General features: G+C 40.4%; 1 protein-coding gene across 1 annotated transcript; it reads right to left on the reverse strand.

Annotated features, from left to right (window-relative positions):
- Window positions 1-8,974: 8,974 nt before the first annotated feature.
- On the reverse strand, window positions 8,975-10,330 carry LOC130215839 (D-galactoside-specific lectin-like). The gene is made up of 6 exons (XM_056447684.1): window positions 10,292-10,330; window positions 10,031-10,120; window positions 9,878-9,925; window positions 9,639-9,774; window positions 9,340-9,443; window positions 8,975-9,262 (listed from the first exon to the last, which is right to left on the reverse strand). Exons 1-6 carry the CDS (start codon window positions 10,317-10,319, stop codon window positions 9,249-9,251), a joined length of 420 nt encoding a protein of 139 aa, XP_056303659.1. The 5' UTR covers window positions 10,320-10,330; the 3' UTR covers window positions 8,975-9,248.
- Window positions 10,331-22,409: the final 12,079 nt, after the last annotated feature.

Genomic DNA, 22,409 nt, shown 5'->3' on the forward strand with positions numbered 1-22,409 from the left:
TTTTTAACATACATTTTACTGTACTGTATTTAATGTATTATATCAACCAGACTGATTGATCAATATTGGCATTGGCCATTAAAAAATCTCATCTGGGTCAACCACTAGAAGAGACTCCATGCTATGTAATTGTACTTAGTCAATAGTCTGATGTTTGTCTTTGTCTGATAAACTACTACTGAACTTTTATTTCACTTACAACTTTATTTTAAAACAGAAAGATTCTACAAATACCACATGTAAATTATAAAACTGACAATATCTTAACAACAGTTGCAAATTTACTGTCTTTTAATATACTGAAGAATTAATTGTGGCATTTCTACTTTATTTGTTTTATAGATGTAATGCACAAATCTTCAGGATTCAACATCACAGACACAGTGAACAGTCTTGCACCCAAAAGCACCTGGAACAGGAGAAGAACCCAGTCAGAACACACATAACAAAAAAGAAATGGGGCTAGAGAGTGATCTTTCTTAATATGTTCTCATAGAGCCTTCAGCAGACGTGGCTCTTCCTCCTGCTGAAGTGAATACGTCACCACCATCCGACGAGCAAATGCCTTCTGGAATGTGAAAACCGTACAGTTTTACATTTATGAATTGCATCACAGTTTAAAGAAATTATTACTGTAAACAAGTTCTCTGACATGGCAGGGTTTGTAACTTATGGCTTAAAAAACATGAAATATATTGTTAGGTATAAAAAGACAAATATTTAAGTTTGACACAGATTAAAATCTGCGTTTGTTTTGTTTTACATATTCTACTGTTACACGTGGCCATTTGTAGTTTAATTTAGCATAAAGCAACATATGTCTAATAGCAACATGTAAAGGTGGCCTTGCAGCACTGTCTCCAGAAGGCATCTGATGATGTTTTGATCTCCTGGATGCGTGTTGATGTATTCACTTCAGTAGTAGAAAGAGCCACCGCTGCTAAAGGTTCTATGAGAAATATTCAACATGTTAAGAAATATCAATAATAAAAATAAATAAATCTTTTTTAAATGTTTACTATGCACAAGCGATTTAATTTGTTAAACTAAAGTTTCAAAGTAATTTCTACTTTTACAAATAATCTCAAAAGCATGTAGTTCTTATCATCATTACAAATATAACTGAACTACATCTACAAATGTTTTTGCAGTGAACATTTATTTAAAAATAAGCTCAACTAAATAGTTTTATTGTAGTCATAACGTCATAAAACCTTTATTTGTTGCTCAACCCATCCAACATAAGAGTGAATCAGCTAGCATTGCACATGTAAGCTTTTCTTATGAATCCACAATTATATTAAGTATTAAGTTCCTCTAAATATTGGTTACTTTAGACTGTGTGGAATGATAGCTGGAAGACATTTCATTCCCTACAAGCATTTTTAACAACAAAAAAAGCATTTTCAGCACACTGAAGCTGCATCCTTAATGTTGGTTATGATGCTGGATGCCATGGTATATATGGTATACCCCCTTAGCACTGATCCCAAATTCATCCAAGTTTTCACAAATGAACTCCTCTAAGTTTCCGTGTTTGAACCACTGGAGACACATGGGCTGTTTTGAGAGTGTTGTTGGTTCCTTTCTGGTCATTGAGTGTCTTGATGCTATGGGGGGGTCAGAGAGCTCTCACATTTCATCTAAAATATCTTCATTTGTGTTCTGAGAGGGCAACTGAGAAGGCAAATGCATTTGAATATGAATAGACAGAATAGAGAGGGCGGCGTCCGCGTCAGCTCCCTCGCCACCCACGTCCTCAGCAGTTATATCTGTGCCTAGGGTGGCAGAATAGAGAGGGCGGCGTCCGTGACACCTCCCTCACCACCCGCGTCCTCAGTTATATCCGCGACCAAATCCTGCTTGGCAGACTTACTTTTCAAGCCTTATAAACAGCAACGTAAATAATGCTTGTAAACTCTTTGCAATGATAGAGAGCCCCAACACCCCCCCCCCCCACCCCCCACGTATAGTAATATCAGAAAGGCAATCAGCTCATCCAATCAGCCAAGTTGTGTCGAAATCAGACAAGCTCAACCACAACTTAAGAAATCAGACATTATGTTTGATTTCATGGCAATTAAATGGTAAAATCTTAGAAGAGATTGTGCAAGTTATAAAAAACATCAACCTGCACTCTTGACACGCTCCCCACATCATTCTTTAAAACAGTGTTTACCTGTTTAGAAATGGATCTACTAAAAGTGGTAAATGCTTCACTTCTCTCAGGGTTTTTTCCAAACTCACTTAAAACTGCAGTTGTTAAACCTCTCTTGAAGAAGAGCAACCTGGATAATTCACTATTGAGCAATTACAGGCCCATCTCAAATCTCCCTTTCATTGGCAAAATCATTGAAAAAGTTGTTTTTAACCAGGTTAACAAGTTCTTAAACTTCAAGGGGTGTTTAGACAATTTTCAATCTGGTTTCAGACCACATTACAGTACAGAGAGTGCCCTTATAAAGATAATCAATGATATCCGCCTTAATACAAACTAACAGTGCTGGTACTGCCCGATCTTAGTGCCGCATTTGACACTGTCGATCACAGCATACTTCTGGATAGGCTGGAAAACTGGGTTGGGCTGTCTGGGAAGGTCCTCAAATGGTTTAGATCTTACCTTGAAGGGAGAGGTTACCATTTCAGTATAGGTGATCATAGGTCAAGGTGGACACCCATGACATGTGGAGTCCCACAAGGCTCGATTCTGGCACCTCTCCTGTTCAACCTTTATTTGTTAATTGATTGTTAATGCGTGCACACGGCGCATACCTGAAGGCATTTTCAGTAGATCGCAGAATTCACGAGTCACCATAGAAAGTCACGGTGAGAAAAAAAAAGCAATGCACCTTACAGAGGCGGAGCTGGAGGTTTTAATGAAAGATTACACATCTGCATCAATGAAAGAAAGACATATAAGATAAGAAATAGATAAGAAAAGAAAAAATAAATAATAAGAAAATTTGTTAGTTCATTAAATTGCACATGCCACCCTCCCTTTTATTGTAATGAAACATTTAACTTCTCTTTAACATCCTTCTTGAGTATGTTATGTAACCATTCATGCATTTAATTTTCTTGCCATTAATTTCTTAAGGCCACAATACAAATGTGTATTGACTCGTATATAAGGCTTATAGAAATTGTAATCCTTCTGGAGCTAGAATAACTCTGTCCAAAGTCATAATTAAACACAGACACATTCTCTGAAAACGTAATATTTGATTACTGGAGCCATGTATTAAACACTTTAGAATATTCTTTCTGTCATGTAGCTAATAGAAAGGAGGTTGAGGCCTGTCTAACTGCTGTGGCCCACCAGTTAGAGGAGCTGCTCTGTCCTTTAATAAAGGCTCATCAGTGGTTGAGTTATTTGACTTAAACCACACAATCTGTCACTGATGTAGATGAATGCAGATGAAGTTCCTTCTGCCTCAACTAACAAGCAGTGCAAGAATTTGTCTGCACTTTTCCATATTTAAATTTCACTATCGTATCACAAAACAATCATTTATTTATTTATTTTAATTCTAAAGTAGCTGAATAAGGTCCATCTTCAAAGACAAATAAAGTCACACGAGCATCATCTTAAGGAAAGAAATGTAAAGGAAAAAATATGTTACATGTTGAAAGGTGTGTGAGTGTGAGTGTATAAAGCTATGTAAAAATCAAATCATTCATTTTATTTCAGGAAATAAAGAAATGAACAGTGCTTCAGTCCAAACTATTTAATTAAACATTTTTTTGACAAATTATATTTCTTAGCACACTTCCATCTCTTTGGTCTGCTTGGGTCACTGAGGTTTCCTCTGGGTCAGGCTGCAGGTAGGGTGTCATCTTGTAAGTCAGAAAAGGGTATCCTTTAACCTCCAGCAAGTAACAATGTAGTGCCCAGTACTGATTCAAGTGTACAATACAAATATAGTGAAATGAAACATTGTTTAATTTAATTTAACATGCTTTACACAATGTTTTTTTTTTACTATATTTGTATTATACAATTGAATCTTTACTCCCTGAAAATCAGCCATTTAGCCTCAACATAGTGATGAGGTGGGGTCATCATCACTTATGAGCTAGTAAGTGGGAGCAGTAATGAGTTTAATAGTTGAAACACCAAAAGATTAAGGACAGAAAATTAAGTTGTACCTGCACATTTATACCATTGACAGATTTCATATTATCGGTGTCATTTAGTGACTGATGGAGCTTTAAAATAAGCAGCAATTAATGCTCACAATCGCATTTGGAAACCCTGAAAAAATATTAAAAATATATAGTGTGTGCGCGCGCGAATAGATGTTTACATATGAACGACGTCCTACATCTGAAAATATGGATATATTTTCCGACAAAAGACAAAGCTGCACTTATATTATAAATTACAGAAAAATGTGAGGGATGCAGAATGAGAAAAAAAAAAAAAAAAAAAAAAAACGAGAGCTCTATGCGAGATTCAAAATCAAGTCCCCACACACACACCATAAAGCAATGTGTGTTTGCAGGATCACCACAAATCATAAACTTCTGCGTGTTTGTATTATGCATATGAGGTTCTTGTAAGTGACATACAGTCAGTTTTGGAAATACCATGAACAATTTAAATCATCTCTTAAATCCAGGTATAAATGCTGATTTTTATCAGACCTCTGAAACCTTTAGAAAGTGTGGTCCTCACAGATGATGATGATTGTAAAGTCTGTCCCCCAAAAAGCGCGCGTGCGCGTGTGTGAGTGAATACTAGCTTGTACCTAAAGATTTAATGCGTTTAAGATCCTAGCAACATTTCCATTATTCTATGGTTCATTCAATTCAATTCACCTTTATTTGTATAGAGCTTATACAATGTAGATTGTGTCAAAGCAGCTTCACATAAAAGGTCACAGTAAATAGGAACAGTGTAGTTCAGTTTGTAGTGTTTAAGTTCAGTTGAGCTCAGTTCAGTGTGGTTTAATAATCACTACTGAGAGTCCAAATATTGAAGGGCAAATCCAACGATGCGCAGCTCTACAGATCCCGAACCATGCAAGCCAGTGGCGACAGCGGAGAGGGAAAAAAAAAAAAAAAAAAAAAAACTTCACTAATGGCGGAAGTGAAGAAAAAAAACCTTGAGAAACCAGGCTCAGTTGGGCACGATCATTTTAATTTCTCCGCTGGCCAAACGTCTTGTGCAGAGCTGCAGTCTCAGTGGCGGAGGCTGGAAGCTGGCCTCAGCGAAGACTCGTCTGTCTTTGGAGCGTCACAGGAATCAGTCTCATGTTCCACTCTTCCATGACCATCACAGTAGCTGCTCAGGATTCGGCCAGGTCCAGGATATGGAAACCTTGTGATCACCTCGTCGTTGGTCTTGGATCGAATCAGTGACTCTGCGTAGTCTGAGGGTATCGGGAAGAGTATCCCCAGGTGGAAATGGAGAATAAAGAAAATAATTAGCGTAGCTGATTTTCACAGTGTATATCAACAAGATGCATAACCTGTGTGGAAGCCCCCTAAGTGGTGCACTAAGTGTATGCTTTACTGAACAGATAGGTCTTTAATCTAGTTTTGAATTGGGAGAGTGTGTCTGAGCCTCGGACGTTATCAGGAAGGCTATTCCAGAGTTTAGGAGCTATAAATAAGGCTCGACCTCCTTTACTCGACTTTGCTATTCTAGGTACTACCAGAAGCCCTGAGTTTTCAGAAGAGCGAGTTGGATTGTAGCGAGACAAGATTGGTTAGATAAACAGGAGCTAGATTTAAAGCTTTATATGCAAGAAGCAATATTTTAAATTCAATACGAAACTTAACAGGCAGCCAGTGTAAGGAGGATAAAATTGGGGTGATGTGATCAAATTTTCTAGACCTGGTAAGAACTCTGGCAGCTGCATTTTGTACTAGCTTAAGTTTGTTAATAGAGGATGCTGGGCAGCCAGCAAACAGTGCATTACAGTAGTCCAGCCTAGAAGTCATAAAAGCATGGACTAGCTTTTCTGCATCTGAGATGGATAGAATACTTCGTAACTTAGCGATATTTCTCAGATGAAAACAGTTTGTGACATGGGATATGATTTTTAAAAGTTAAATTGCTGTCTAATATGACACCCAAATCTTTTATAGTAGAGCTAACGCCAACTTTGTATCCCTCTAATTGTAGGTCGAGTTGTGAGATCTGCTGTGTACAGGATTTTGGCCCAATAAGTAATAATTCTGTTTTGTCTGAGTTTAAGAGAAGAATTGTTGGTCATCCAGTCTTTAACATCTTTAATACACTCAGTTAGCTTGGACAGATTAGACGTCTCGTCAGGTTTAGTTGAAATATATAATTGAGTATCATCTGCATAGCAGTGAAAGCTGATCCCATGTCTTCTAATAATGTCTCCCAGGGGTAGCATGTATATTGTAAACAGCAAAGGGCCTAAAACTGATCCTTGAGGCACCCCGTATTTTACTGGGCTGATTTGTGAAGGCTGTCCATTAATATTCACAAACTGGTAACGGTCAGAGAAGTATGATTTAAACCAATTATAGGGCCTGTCCCTGGACACCTGTAGACTAATCGATTAATAAGGATACCATGGTCAATGGTGTCAAATGCCGCACTAACATCGAGTAGAACTAATAGCGAGACGCACCCTTGGTCAGCACCTAAGAGTAAATCGTTGGTTATTTTCACTAATGCAGTTTCTGTACTGTGATGAGCTCTGAAACACTTCAAAAATATTGTTGGTCTGCAGAAAGGAGCATAATTGAGCAGAAACAACTTTTTCTAGTATTTTAGACATAAATGGAAGATTTGAAATAGGCCTATAATTAGCTAAAGTTGCTGGGGTCCAGTTGTGGTTTCTTAATAATAGGTTTAATAACAGCTAACTTGTAAGGATTTGGAACATGGCCTAAAGATAAGAGTTGATAATGTTAAGAAGAGGTTCTCCTATAACAGCTAGCAATTCTTTCAGTAACTTTGTTGGAATTGGGTCCAATATACACGTAGCTGATTGAGCTTTTTATAATTTTGTCTAGCTCTTCCTGTTCTATGATTTTAAAGCACTGTAGGTTTAGATTCAGTGGCGTGTTTACTGGATCTGGAATATAAGGCGGTGCAGAAAGTTTAATATCTCCTATTTTCTGTCTAAAGCCTTCTATTTTATCACTGAAAAAATTCATGAAGTCATCCCTACTAATTTGCAGTGGAACGTTTTGTTCCAAAGAGGACCGATTATTTGTTAATTTAGCGATGGTGTTAAATAAGAATCTAGGATTGTTATGATTATTTTCTATCAGTTTGCGGAGGTGCTCAGCCCTCGCAGATTTTAAAGCCCTCCTATAGCTGGACATACTGTCTTTGTATGCAATTCTAAAGACTTCTAAATTAGTTTTTAGAAAATTGACATAGGGTCCTGGGGGTCTATATATGGTGATTAGAGCGAGAGATAACATAGGTTTTTGCATAGTGTTTGGAAGGACAACATTAAGCGCTAATACTTCAAAGGAGCTAAACATAAGTCCATTTCTCTGACATTAAGAATATCACTAAAGATTGACGCGACTCCACCACCACGACCAGTTTGACGAGCCTCATGCTTATACAAGAATCCTGGAGGAGTTGCCTCATTTAAACTAATATAGTCATTTTGTTTCAGCCAGGATTCAGTGAGACAAAGTGCATTAAGATTGTTATCTGTTATTTCATTTATGATAAGTGCTTTAGGCGCTAGTGACCTGATGTTTAGGAGACCAAGCTTCATGAAATTTGTATTTTCACTTTAGTGTTATTTCTGGTTTAATTCTTAATAGATTATTTCTGGAGCACACAGTACGTTTATTTCTTGATGTAATAATACGAGGAACAGACACAGTCTCTATGGGGTTAGCTAGGTATGCATTACTGTCATTTATGTGGGACGAATAGGACTCTGTATGGCTAAATTGTGAATTTGAGTTTTTACTTACTAGTCAGAGTAAAGTATTCTGGAGATGTTGTCCGACAGGAGTTCAGCTCCAGCTCGACTGGGGTGCAGCCCGTCAGCGCGGAAAAGCCTAGGACGCTGCCAGAAAAGATTCCAGTTATTGGCAAAGAGCAATTTCTGTTCTTCACACCATGTTAATAGCCATTCATTCAGAGCAAAAAGTCTACTGAACCTTTCATTTCCTCGGCGGTAGGTAGGAAGCGGTCCAGAAACGATGATCTGTGTGGCGGGCGAGGTGCGTCGAACAGTCTCGATCAGGCTCCTGAAGTCCTTCTTCAGGATCTCTGTCTGCTGGAGCCCGGTGTCGTTCGTCCCACGTGGAGGACGACGGCACCGAGGCTCTCGGCAGCGCTCAGGATAGTAGGTATCTGTGCAGAAATATTCTTTACTCGGGCACCAGGGAAGCAGAAAGTGCGTACTTTGTTACCTTTGGAGGAAGTGGAGCGGACGTGGCGCACGATTGAGTCGCCAATGATGGCAACATCGCGACCCGTCTCGCGGAGAGGGGCGAAGCGGTTCTCCGTGGGGGATCTCGAACACCGGAGGAGGAGACGTTCTGCCCCGGGACCTGGTAAGCACCTTACGCGGCTGCACCCAGGGGCCGTGGTTGCCGGGAGTCGGCGTGAACAACGCCTGGGTGAACCGCGTCCTCGGTGCGCTGGGCCTGGACAGAGAAGCACACAGGGTTGAGGAAACAGGGAGATTGTCGTTGTATCGAACACTTACCTCAGACGAGCGAGTACGGGTTAAGAGCTTAGCCCTGATGCCCTCTCGCTTAGTCTCTCTTCATATTTGGTTAACTCATGGAAAAATTCACTTCAGTTGATTAACAAACAGAACTGGCACCAATGAGTTTCATTTGCAGCAGCTCATCTTTCAGTTTTTGAAAAGGTTTGTCAGGATTGTAGTAACTTTTGCCAGCTTTAAGAAGTCCGGCCAAAGTCTTAATACAAACAGGTTTCAAAAGACCCTTGATAATAAAACTTAATATTTTAACTAAATAAAACAGGAGATAAACAGAACCAACATTTTCATGTCAAAATGCATTTAATGCAAACAGCACAGAAGGATAATATTGCCAGTTGTGAACCACACTCAAAAGGGAAAGTTCATGTATTTGTGGAACAAATCAGATTTTGGTTAACCATTTAGCACATTTAAATGCTACAGTTACACTACAGCACATCCATAGCCATCATGGTTTAACCACAGTTAGTGAGAAGGTTAATCTTCATGAGGGAAGGCTTCAGAAACTTTGTGTTCCCAATGAGAAGATGTTGGCAAAAGGTCAAATCCACAAGATTAGCCCCTACGACCTGCAAAATTAAAACGGTGGCTTAATGGGAGTTTTAACTCATCTCGAATAACTTTGCTGCTCGGCCCAATAACTTACGCTTGCAGCAGTATTTGACTCTCAGGAACTTGTATGTGCCGACACATGGATCAGAGAATACACTGTTGGTGGCTGATATGGTGCAGCTCCGATGTCCATCACAGCTACACAGACAATTAATGAAACTCATTTGATTAAACTGGACATTACGATTTGTTCTAGTGGTGTATAATGCTTATAAAACACCATTAGAGACCATACAAAAGCTTATATGCCCATCACATGCCCCCATCTATTAATAAATCAAAAATGTTAAAGCCTTAGAGAGGGAAAAAAAAAAAAAAAAAAAAACCTTATACCTTCTGGACACAATGTACAGAGAGTTGCGTGAAATGCAGTTGGTTTTTCGGATTTGACCCCATGGACGATGGTCAATGCAGGTTCTTCTATCTGTACGTCCATAGTTTGCAGCAAGTATGTGGATCTTACGAAATCCTACAGAGGGAGAAAGGAGAAAAAAAAAAAAAAAATACACACCATTAATACCACAATATTTATCCCACATGCCTAAATATATTGGGACACTTTAACAGCTTACTAGGACAAGACAGCACCAGATTAAGTCCTTCACACTCAGTTGCAGTTCCTGTAAATAGGACAGTCCAGCTTCAGTAACAAATTTCACCTACTTAAAGAAACTCTGGGGGGGGGGGGGGGGGGGGGGGGATTTTTTGGGACATAAAACACTCACTAGAAGACCTCCTACAGTAATCATCATCATCATCATCATGACCATGGCCACCATTTGCAGATATTAGCAGGCTGGAGTTCAGAAGAATTACTGAAAAAAACAAAAAAACAGGACAGAACTAATTAAGAAACTGGAGCATTTCTATTCACATTATTAGTAGCACAAAACCTGATACAAAGAAAAAAAATTTCACATGAAAACAATATAATTAAAATAGAATTTCACTGCACATCTGCTTTCTCAATTCAGTAAGAAACTCACAGGTGAGAACTAAACTGAGAAAAAACATGATTCTGCTGTCGTCCTCAACATTCCATGCAGCCTTTACTGATTCAAATTTATAGGCCGCTGGTGTGAGTGGTAATCAGCGACACCTGTGTGCCACACCAATCTGCAGTCCCACAAAGGACAACACTAGGATGAGTGACCAGCGCATAACAGTTCTGAAGGGAAGTTAATAAACATTATCAATCAATAATAATATAATAAAAATAATTATAATAATATTGCCTTTATAAAGGCAAATGCAGAAAAGAGGAAGTGCTAATGACTAGACTAAGATTAGGATATAGTAGTTTAAATTTCACTCCTGCTTTAATGGGGAAAAGTTTATCAGATAAATGTGACGATATAACAGAAAATGTAGAGCACGTCCTTATGAAATGTAATAAATATAAGACAGAAAGGAAAATCTTGAAGGAAATAATGTATAAATTAGAACAAGAATGGGGATTGAACGGATTATTGGGGCAGTTGGGAAAAATTTGGGAAATTAGCAAGGCTATTTTAAACTTCCTTAGAGATACGGGACTGGAGCATAAGATATAGATGATTATCATTTTTTTTATTTTTGAATGTACGTGAACCCTTGAAGTTGCACGTCCCGGTACAGTAGGTACAGATCCGTCATTAAATCAAGAAAGAAAGAAAGTTAATGAACATCAAATTGTTAGAGGCTTTTGCTTGAGCAATCTACAGCGTGCAAATTCAGCCAACTTGTGAGAGAGAGAGAGAGAGAGAGAGAGAGAGAGAGAGAGAGAGAGAGAGAGAGAGAGAGAGAGAAAGTGTGTGTGTGTGTGTGTGTTTGTGTGTGTGTTTTACAGTAAACGGCATGTTCTCGCAGAATAAAGCACAACAGGTTTATCAACCACACAACAGGACTGTAGGCTGCGTTCACACTGCGAGGCTTAGTGCTCAAATCTGATTTTTTCTCAGAGCTGATTTTTTTGCATAGCTGTTCACAGAAAAAGTACAGATACGGACAGCACAAACTGTCTAATTATGCACACAATATATGAAGTAAGCACGTTGTCAGAACATATATGATTGCCCTTTTCACAGACAAACGTGGTGTATTTCATGAACTGTAAAGGATTGTTTTGCTACAACTGATCTGTATTTCGGCATTTGAAAATAAGTCACTTTTTTCTATCGGAGAGAAAGTTCCCCCTTGAACTGAAAGTGTCCCGTCCTTTGGACCAATAGTATCATCCTGCACAACTGGAGTAGCTGCACATTAGACCCTTTTCACAATGACGTCGCTTCACTTCCCCCTATCGGCAACGCAGTGTATTTTTAGTTCCGGTTTACCTTTGAATGAATGGGAGACTTCTCTGGAAAATGTACAAATAAAAATATTAACATTGCACGATCTGATTTAAGACTATTATTGGTATTGGGCATGTGTCCAAATGTTTCTCTTTTAATAATGAACTGCTTTCTGAGTTTGAAAATGATTCTTTAAGTTATTAAGAATAGGTATAAGCTATTGTTTATCAAGAAAAGCATATGTTTGCAACCTTTTCACTTATTAATTAGTTTTTTTTTCCTGAATAATGGATTTATTTTTACTTTAATGCTGCTCTGAATATAAATTTATATCATTTGTTGTATGTAAATGTTCCAGCATGAGTACAATTCTTTACTAAATCTTCTTATATTACCTGGTAAGTATGTTTATAAATGCAACCAGTTTCATAATTTATTATTTACTGATCTATTAATGTTTTGTTCAGTTTCTCCATTTGAATGAAGAAATTATGTCCTACCACCACCTTTTGGGTGGATTTAATTTGATATTAGTACTGCATTTTAATTAATAACGCTACAAATAAATTCATAATCTAATAATACTGAATTCAAATGCAGTCTTCTTGGTGTTATTTTTGCAATTGTAATTTTTTTAATGCTTTTGTTTGATTATTAAGAGTCACATACAACATTGTTATTCTATTTAATTTAATTTGAATATTAAATAGACATAAATGTTTTATGTTCATGAATAAAATACCTTTATAGAAATAAAATGGCAGAGAACTGAGCAGTAGAATGTGAACAATATGAATGTGTTTGTGAATCAGCTGTCCACTGTATAGAACCACAGTGAAACGCACACCGTTTTATTTATTTTTTATTCTTCAGGACACAAAATAATAATAATAATAATAATAATTCTGACATAAAAAAATGTTGAGCACCCGTGTAAACATCTGAAATCTTTATTTGACAAATACTGACAAGTCCATACCAACTTCATCTGCAGTAAAGACAGCAACACAGAACAATAGACTCTGTTTAAAGTCCCATTTTTCTTGGTTCAAGCAGAAATCTGGATGATCTGTAAGTTTTTTAGATGTCAGATGTCTCACCTTGGATGCAGACAACAGAAACCAGTCGTAGTCACAGTCTAACCGTTTCTGTAGTAAATATACAGCTGACTGGCTGAGTTCTCTATGGGGATTTCTGTGTAGGCGGAAGTAACCATACACTGCGTGGAGTGAAACCAGAAACCGCGTGACGTTATGTGAAAAGGGTCTGCAGCAGCACCATCTACCGCATTAACAACATCTCAATTTTTTCTAATGTTCCAAGTTTCTGCACTCTATTGTTAACTGTTATTGAAACCAATAACAGTAAAAATATAAAAATAAAAAATTCAGATTCCTGAAAAAAAAAAAAACACCTACCGCATAGAGTGGAGGAACTATGATGTCACTTTGTAGTCGAATCGGCTGCTAGCATAAAACTGGTTCCCTCGATAAAATCCCTATAGGATTTTCCCATAGGCTTTTCGAAGATTGCAAATAATAAGCTCTGTGTTCAAACACCTTTCATTACACTTACACGTTTTAAATAGGCCATAGGCCGGACACTGTCGTGGAAGGTGAGATTTTCCACACTTTTTGCAAGTGAATGTTACTGTTTTTTGCTGTTGAAATGACTTTCTTTCAAATATTTTGTTCTGTTTTACATCTTTTGTCTTCTTCTTAATGGCGTGAACAGTTTTACTCTGCTCCCCCATTGCTTGAATCTGTGATTTTGCTGCCTCTGCCGCTCTGCATATGTCCACAGTTTTTTCAAGGGTCAAGTTTGTTTCTCTTAGTAGCCTCTCCTTTAAACGCTGATCACTGATACTGAACACAATCTTGTCTCTTATCATGTCAGATTCTGTTGAGCCAAACTCACAGTCCTTACTCTTTTGTTTTAGTTCTGTGACATACTTATCGATGTTAATCGCATCAAGCATGGGGTAAGCCCAGAACTGGTGCCTTTCGAAAACAATGTTCTTTCTTGGTAAGCAATACTTCTCCATTGCAGTTACTATATCTTGCATTGTTTCATTTTCCCCATCTAGCTCAACAGACAGTGAGTTATATGCTTCTAATGCCTCCTCTCCTAAAGCATGAAGCAGAATGGCAATCTTTACCTTTTCAGTTTTTGAGTCTGATCCTGTAGCAGTCATATAAATGTTGAACCGCTGTATCCATCTTCTCCAGTTTTCACCTGTATTGCCAGACAGGACTAATGGAGGTGGTAATCTGAACTGATCCATGTTTGTTTTTCACTATGGCAGACTTACTTTAGTCAGGATGAGTTCACGTTCTTCATCAATTTGCTGTCAACTGCAGGCTTGAGTCCGCAAAACAACTCTTTTCTGACACCATGTAGTGTTTCCTCCTTGTGCTGTGTGTTATATAGACAGCTTACACGGAGAGGTATAATTCAGAAACACATTTATTAACAGAACACGAGTAACTCCCACCTTTAATTATCACATGCACTTCAGTCTCACTCTCTGACTCACTGACTCCACAGCACCCCCGAAGTTAAAGAGCCCATATTATACATGAAATAGGGTCATATTTAGGTTGTACGGGTCTCCAACAACAGTCTAATATGCATGCAAGGTCATAAAACACTTTGATGGTCTTATAACCTGCATTTATTTTTACCTAATTATCCCAACGACTCCCATATGAATCGTTCAGCGATTCATTTGTTCCCAACCCCCTCCTCAGCGCGAAGCTAATCTGCGCTGATTGGACCGATGACAGCCTGCTGCGATTGGTCGACAGTGACAGGCTTCAGCACGAGACAAAGTGAAATGCCCAGCTGGTAATCAACTATATAAAAGTAGTCACAGTGCACACGCGCTTCATAGTGCAAGGCTTTTTTCACACACACACACAACCCTCCTCAGAAGAACTGGGGAGATTGACGCGAGTCTCTCTCTCTCCCTCTCCCTCTCTCACACACACACACAAAGCTCCTCAGAAGAACTAGGGAAAGCGACGCGAGTCTCTCTCTCTCTCTCTCTCTCTCTCTCTCTCTCTCACACACACACACACAACGCTCCTCAGAAAAACTAGGGAAAGCGACGCGAGTCTCTCTCTCTCTCTCACACACACACACAACGCTCCTCAGAAGAACTAGGGAAAGCGACGCGAGTCTCTCTCTCTCTCTCTCTCTCACACACACACACACACACACACACAACGCTCCTCAGAAGAACTAGGGAAAGTGACACGAGTCTCCTGTCTCCTAGCTTACGATCGATCGCCATAGCAACGACAAACGGCAGTGGAACGCCAGCTCACAAAAGCCTTTAACGTTAAATCCGTAAACAAAGCGGCACGCGTCGCATTTTTAACGTGGCTTACATGTGATAAGAGAATATAAAGAGTAACCGCGTGTACTGTACCAGGTTAACAACTCATCTTTGGGTAGAGACTGTCAATATTATCCATCTGAGCACAGCGTGACTTCATTGACCGGCGGCGTCTGTGTGTGTGTGTCTAGTGTTTTTTCTGTGTTACTGGGCGGGGCCGCAGGTTTCAAATCTCCCTGGTTTGCGCGCGTAACTACTGGCGAGGCTTGTGTTTCGTGGCTGCGTCATCGCGAAACACCTAATGACTCGTTATCAAGGCGACTCGTTTGAAGCACTATGAGTCGACTCTTTTATAGATGAATCAATAGTTTTAAACACTGTACACTTACAGATTTAAGCCTTAGCTGGATATTTCACTTCACTTAGAGCTGTGGTACACACTACATGGAAGGGCATTTTCAAAAACCCATAATATGGGCTCTTTAAACCCAGGTGGCCCTCTAGTGGAGTGAATACGCAATTACATTATAAGGGCATATAACACTACACCACAGACTGTTTCTCAGTCTCCACTCTGAAGTCATGAGGTGTATTTCTATGTTCTGCAATCTTCTCATTATTGATGTGGTCTCTTCCAGATGACTAGCATGGCTGCTAATATTAGCGTAACGAGTGACTCTGTCCTTTCTCTCCAGTTGGAAACTCAGATGGATGATGCTTCTGCTTAAACCAGGTCTACTCAATAGATACGTTCACCTTCATTGCTAAACAGTTATGTGTGTAATCTCTTTTTGTCATGTTTTCTTGATAATTTACTATATTTTGTTGCATATCTGGTGTGAATTACCACTCTCAACAGTTTAACAACATGTGTCCAGTAGGTTAGTGGTAGTGCAATATTTCAGGCCAGTTTTGTCCATCTCAGGCAATCTTTTCATGGTTAGATGTTACTTTAAATTTTACACTCAATGACGTTCCCACAACACACATTCAGTCTCTGTGTTGGAGTTCACACTGGTGCATTAACTTGAATGAATCTGGTCCCCATAAGTAACTATAATGTTGTGTGTGGAAGGTCCTCATAAAGCGTGTTTTACTCAAGGTGTGTGTGAGAGAGCACAGACAGAAGTTCCAGGACAGGAGTAAATATTTAAGTTGAAGCCGACTGTCTCTCAATCTCCTTTCTGAAGTCATGAGGCGAGTTAATGTTCTGCAATCTTCTCATTATTGATATGGTTTCTTACAGATGACTAGCATGGCTGCTAATACTACTGCAGCAGGTGACTTTGATGCTTCTCTTCAGGAAACTCAGATGGATGATGCTGATTTACTGTATTATATGTATTTTTAACATACATTTTACTGTACTGTATTTAATGTATTATATCAACCAGACTGATTGATCAATATTGGCATTGGCCATTAAAAAATCTCATCTCGGTCAACCACTAGAAGAGACTCCATGCTATGTAATTGTACTTAGTCAATAGTCTGATGTTTGTCTTTGTCTGATTAACTACTACTGAACTTGTATTTCACTTACAACTTTATTTTAAAACAGAAAGATTCTACAAATACCACATGTAAATTATAAAACTGACAATATCTCAACAACAGTTGCAAATTTACTGTCTTTTAATATACTGAAGAATTAATTGTGGCATTTCTACTTTATTTGTTTTATAGATGTGGCCAATAACACCCTACTTTTATCAGAGAAATAACATCTATAAGAAAAATGGATTCTTTTATTCTGGACTGAGCCTCAAGGAGACACAGCATTAACTTACTTTGTTTGGGAGATAAGCAGCAAGCTTTAAAATAGGTCCAATCAATAAACAAAGTTGGCTTTATGGCAAAATAAAAATAGGTCAGCAACAGGAAAAATAAATGTATATATAACTAGAAGAATAAATTCTTTGACAGTATTCAAAACATCCAGATCAAAATCCCCATGTGACTTAAAGTAGTTCAAAACCACGTTAATAAACTATTTAATATGTGCAAAACAACGGCAGTGGCTTATTTGTGCCTAATAAAGCAAACAAAAAAAAAACAGAGTATATGAGCAATCAGCACATTCCACTACATACAACACATTACACATATGATAATTCACATGAAAAGGCATTTTTTACATAAATTAATGTGTTCAGGACCCACACATAAGTTTACATTTTACACTGAGAACAAAACTTTCATGTCTTACGCATAATCACACTCCATGAAAATAAAATGAGCAAACTCACTCGTTCTGATTCTCTGAAGCACACGTGCGATTAGCAGTTAGCACCTGTGTGATCTTGTGTACTGCTCTTCTCCCCTCTAACACAGCATAAGAAATAACAATTACTGTATGTACAGCTTATATAGAGAATAAACAGCATCATCAAACATTTTGGAACATTATCAAACTCTTAATACATTTATTAAGTTAACTCACGCTCAATCTCCACTCGCGTGCTCTGAATTCTCCTTCCTCACCGAGATTTCTCACATGCAGGAACAATGATCGGCTGAGCAGCAAATTAAGCCAGCAGATAAACAAACTCACACCACCTGCATCTGCTACCTGCTCCCAAGTTAACACAAAACTGCAAACTTTCTCTCTTTAACAGTTGTATCCACTTTCTCTCTCCCTGTCTATAACTGCTTCACACTGCGCTCTCTGTATCTGACGTGCACCGCTTTTTTTTCCGCGTTTGTGTGTACGTGAACTCTTAAAGGGGCAGCGTTTCAAAACAAACAAAACTAAATATGGTTGTATAACTGGGGAAATTAATTAAATTTCAAATGAATATTACCCCGGTTACACTCTCCCCTGCCACCTGTCAACGTCCTCGATGACTTCAAACCCCCTTAATCATCTACTTCTTGAAGTTTCTCAGATGTATACAGGAGTATACCTGCTAACACCTTGGACAGAATATCAGGGCTGAGGCTCACAGCATTGCAAACTGACTTTGGCAATTTATTTGGATTACTATGAACACCAGCAGTTGACCGCTGAGTTCTGCGTGGTGATGGACAAGGTGCATCAACATGAGTACTCTCTGTCTTAGGCTTTCTGGGAACTGGCACTGGTCTAGCACTCACCGTTTCTATCGGTGAACCAGTTCTTTCAGGGTTAGGCAGAGAAAGCTCTTCAATTGCGCTCACTTCATTAATCACTCGATCCTTACTTCTCTCCTGTGCTTCCTCCATCTCATCCATAGCACCACTATCTGGATCCAAGTCCAGATAACTCTGCACTGACTCCTCCCGTACTGGATTTGCTGAGCCACTTTCATGCAATCGGGTGTTCTCCACAACCACACACTCTGCATCCAATGAAGGCATACCTTTTATGGAGGTAGGTACTTCTTCCACTGATTTAATTTTTCTCCGTGGCATTGGGACTGGTCCCAGACAGGGTCTAATGTCAGACCTATGTACTCGTCTTGCCGGGCCAACTCCCACTGGCTCCACAGTGTAGGTTGTTCCATGCACCTCGATCACCTAATAGGCTGTGGGTGCCCAGGCATCCTGTATCTTGTTCCGTCCCAGGGGACGATGCCGTAAGTACACATGTTGACCAACTGCAACTTCTGGACAGTATAACTCATTATGGCGCTTAGCAACTCGATCTGCTGCCTTCTTCTCAGCGTACTCGCGTGCACGTGTGTGAGCCTCCTGGAGTCGCTCTTTATAGACTGACAACCAGGCTGATTCCTTCTCACTCATGGGTTCCTGACCCAACAAAGCATCCACTGGTAAATGCGGTTGTGTACCAAAGAGCATATAATGAGGGGAGAACCCGGTGGAGGAATGAGGAGTGACATTATAGGCGTACACTAGCTCAGGTAGGTACTCGAGCCACCTTCGTTTTTTGTCAGGTGGTAGGGAGCGTAAAAGATCATGCAAGGTTCAGTTGAACCTTTCACACTGTGCATTTCCCTGTGGGTGATGTGGTGTAGTGTGAGACTTCCTTACCCCATATAGCTTACAGAGCTCTGCAACAACAGCACTCTCAAAGTTCCTCCCTTGGTCTGAATGGAGACGCTGGGGAACACCATACTTGAGGAACCATTCTTTAAGTATGATCTTGGCTGTTGTATCTGCCTTCTGATCACGAGTAGGGAATGCCTGGCTGAACTTAGTGAATACATCGGTCACCACCAAGACATTCTCTCGCCCATCTGATGCAGGCTCCAGTGTGGTGAAATCCATCGCAACCACCTCCAATGGATGAGAAGCTAAGAATGGGGTCCAGGGTGCCTTTATTTTGGGCTGCGGCATTTTTGATAGCACACACCGCTGGCACTTTTTCACCCACTGATCCACAGCATTATACATTCCAACCCAGTAACAGCGCTGCCTAAGCAGACCCAAAGTCCTTTCTACCCCCTGATGCCCCATGTTGTCATGGACACTTTGTAGGACCCGTTCAACCAGACAAGCTGGAAGCAGCAGCTGTTGACATTCCCCATTGAATACATCATCAATGATCCTGTACAGCAGTCCATCTTTCTCTTGTATTCTGTCCCACTGTTTTAACAATGCCAGAACTGATCGGGACAAGCTCACTCTCTCATTTTTTGTGGGTTTCCTTTTCTGGTTCCAGAAAAGTCTAAACAAGCTAATAACGGGATCTGCCTTTTGGAACTGGTAAAGCTCATCCTTGGTATACCCAGGCAATGTTGGAGTGTTCTCTAGAAAGTGTTCACCCTCAATAGCTTCCTATAGCTGCCCTGTTCCTTCCTCTCTAGATCCTGCCACTTGTTCTGCAATGCCGGCCTCCACTAAAGTTCCTACCAGAAGCTCACTGCAAACAGCCACACAGCCATCGTACTCTGAATCCTCAGTCACTACCTCCATACCTTCCATTCCTGGTCGACGAGATAGGGCATCCGCTGCATTGTTGCTCCGCCCAGGGCGGTACTGCACTTCAAAATCGAATATTGCCAACTGTGCGGCCCACCTCTGTTCAACAGCACCTAGCTTAGCTGTGTTGAGGTGGCAGAGGGGATTGTTATCTTGTTAGTACCGTAAACTTGGAACCAAGCAGGTAACTCCTAAACTTTTCCACTACAGCCCATTTGAGTGCCAGGAGCTCCAGCTTCATACTACTGTAGTTCCTGTCATTCCGCTCTGCACCCCTCAACCTCCGGCTTGCATAGGCTATCACAGTCTTATGTCCCCTTTGCTGTTGGTATAGCACAGCACCTAATCCAAGGTTACTGGCGTCTGTCTCTAACACAAAAGGTATGGTAAAGTCTGCGTATCCCAATGTAGGAGCAGAGGTAAGCTTCTCTTTGAGTTTCTCAAAGGCTTGCTGGCACTCCATGGTCCAGGAGTCTTTGAACGACTTGTTGGCCAGAGCAACACTTTTCTGGTGAACGCATGTGTTGACAATATCATGAAGCGGACCTGCAACTCTGGAGAAACCCTCAATAAAACGTCGATAGTAGCTGCAAAATCCTAAAAAGGATCGCAGCTCTTTTAGAGTGTTAGGGACTGGCCACTGGTTCACTGCACTCACTTTTTCCGGATCTGTGGACACTCCTTGAGCAGACACAACTTGCCCTAAGAACCTCACCTCAGATTGCAAAAAGTGGCATTTGTCCACCTTAATCTTAAGTCCTGCCTCCCTCAACCTCTGTAACACAGTCTCAAGTCGCACTAAGTGTTCCTCAAATGTACTCGAGTACACAAGCAAATCGTCCAAATAGACAAGTACCATTTGAAAGACCAGGTCACTCATTATGGTCTGCATGAGACGCTGGAATGTCGCTGGCGCATTACATAGGCCAAACGGCATTCGCTGGTACTCATACAGGCCAAATGGTGTAATGAAAGCTGTTTTGTGGCGATCTTTCTCATGAACTGCAACCTGGTGATAGCCGCTCGCAAGGTCAATAGACGAGAACACCTGCGCCCTACCCAAAGCATCCAAACTTTCATCTATTCGTGGCAATGGGAACGCATCCCGTCTAGTTTTACAATTTAACTTCCGGTAATCAACGCATAAACGAAGACTCCCGTCGGTCTTTCGAACTAACACCACTGGAGATGCAAACGAACTGGAGCTTTCTTGGATGATACGCTTTTTGAGCAATCCAGCTATATGGTCCTTCACTTCCTGAAACTGATTTGGGGGTATTCACCGGTATGACTGTGAGACAGGTAATTCGTCATTTAAGGGGATCTCATGCTTCACTAGTTCAGTGTAACCTAGGTCTTCCTCAGTGACTGCAAATACATCTAAATACCTTCTGAGAAGTGACTTCAACTCTGCCTGTTGTGCCTGGGTACCACCAATCTGTACTCTTTCTAAGGGACACTGCAGATCTCCACTAACTCCCTTCATTGACCTCTGATTAACCATCACCTCCTCATGATCAACAGAAATTCGGTGGAATCTAACTTCACAGGAGCTACTCTCGACATGACCACCATGGCCTAGTACCACTAACTTCACTTTGGGTGGCAACCATGCGCCTTCAGGGGATAGATTTACTACCTGTATCGGGAATACCCGCTTTGCAGGTGATACCAAGGTAGGGATCAATACCAAACCACCTGGCAATGAAGACTGGCCTGGCTCAAACAAACATAAGTCTTTACTCTCAGGTAGTATTTTAGGTGTTCTGGCCTGAACTGTAGCCACAGAAGCTGCAGGTATATACAATTTATGTGTGCTGGCTACCCGGACCAAAGAGTTTGCTTCCACTGCGGCAGCTTCTTGTACTTTGTTGAGAGCAGCTCTCCACTCAGCATCCAAATTCCCCTTCAAAGCATTGTCAAACTCAGCTAAAATTAATTGTTTACAACGCTGTGCTATATTCATGCCAAGTATGCCTGGGGGCGCTGAGTCAATCTCCCCTTCCTTCTGGTCTCGTATCACTAAGAACCCACACCCAGGTAAAGTCAAACCCATAACCTGGATATCAAGTTCAATGTACCCCTGGTAGGGAAGAGGCAACCCGTTAGCGGCAGTAATCTTTAACCACTTGCTTGTGCAGTGCATATCTTTGTCTTCCCCGTGAAGATGTTCTTTAAAAAAGCTCTCTGTTAAAGTGCTCACATTACTGTTAGGCACCGGATTGCAACTCCCCCAGTATGAATTTCCACTTCTGGGCACTTGCCCACTGCACACTCCAGAAACTGCTCTTTTGTGAGGGTACCAGTCTTTGAGCCATCTGTGCCACCTCTCACTGCTCGGCTCTTCGCAATGGAGGTGCACCGTTTCCCGCAATCAGTGACTCAGACGTAGTAGGTACAGGGTTTTCCTGGGAGCGCTGCCCAGTGCATTGCCTGGCTATGTGCCCAACACCCTCACATCTCAAACAAATGGGTTGGCCACCCCGGGTGTATCTTGGCTTAAACTTGGGCTTATTCGATTTCTCAAGAGTTGAGTCAGACCTCTGAATTGTTAAATCACGCACAGCATTGGTAAGTTCCCCGATTGCTTTCCCTTGTTGTGTAATTACTTTAATTACGTCTTGTAGG

Source organism: Danio aesculapii, chromosome 22, assembly GCF_903798145.1.
Source record: "Danio aesculapii chromosome 22, fDanAes4.1, whole genome shotgun sequence".
In the NCBI taxonomy this organism is placed as follows: Eukaryota; Metazoa; Chordata; class Actinopteri; order Cypriniformes; family Danionidae; genus Danio; species Danio aesculapii.

Bases quoted from the DNA above. Each gene is read 5' to 3' on its own strand.
- LOC130215839 (XM_056447684.1), bottom strand. From the start codon at position 10,319: ATGTTTTTTCTCAGTTTAGTTCTCACCT. The intron at 9,775-9,877 runs GTAAGCTGTTAA...CTCCCTCTGTAG, and splicing joins TCTGGTGCTGTCTTGTCCTA to GATTTCGTAAGATCCACATA. The intron at 9,444-9,638 runs GTATAAGGTTTT...TTGTCTGTGTAG, and splicing joins CTGTACATTGTGTCCAGAAG to CTGTGATGGACATCGGAGCT.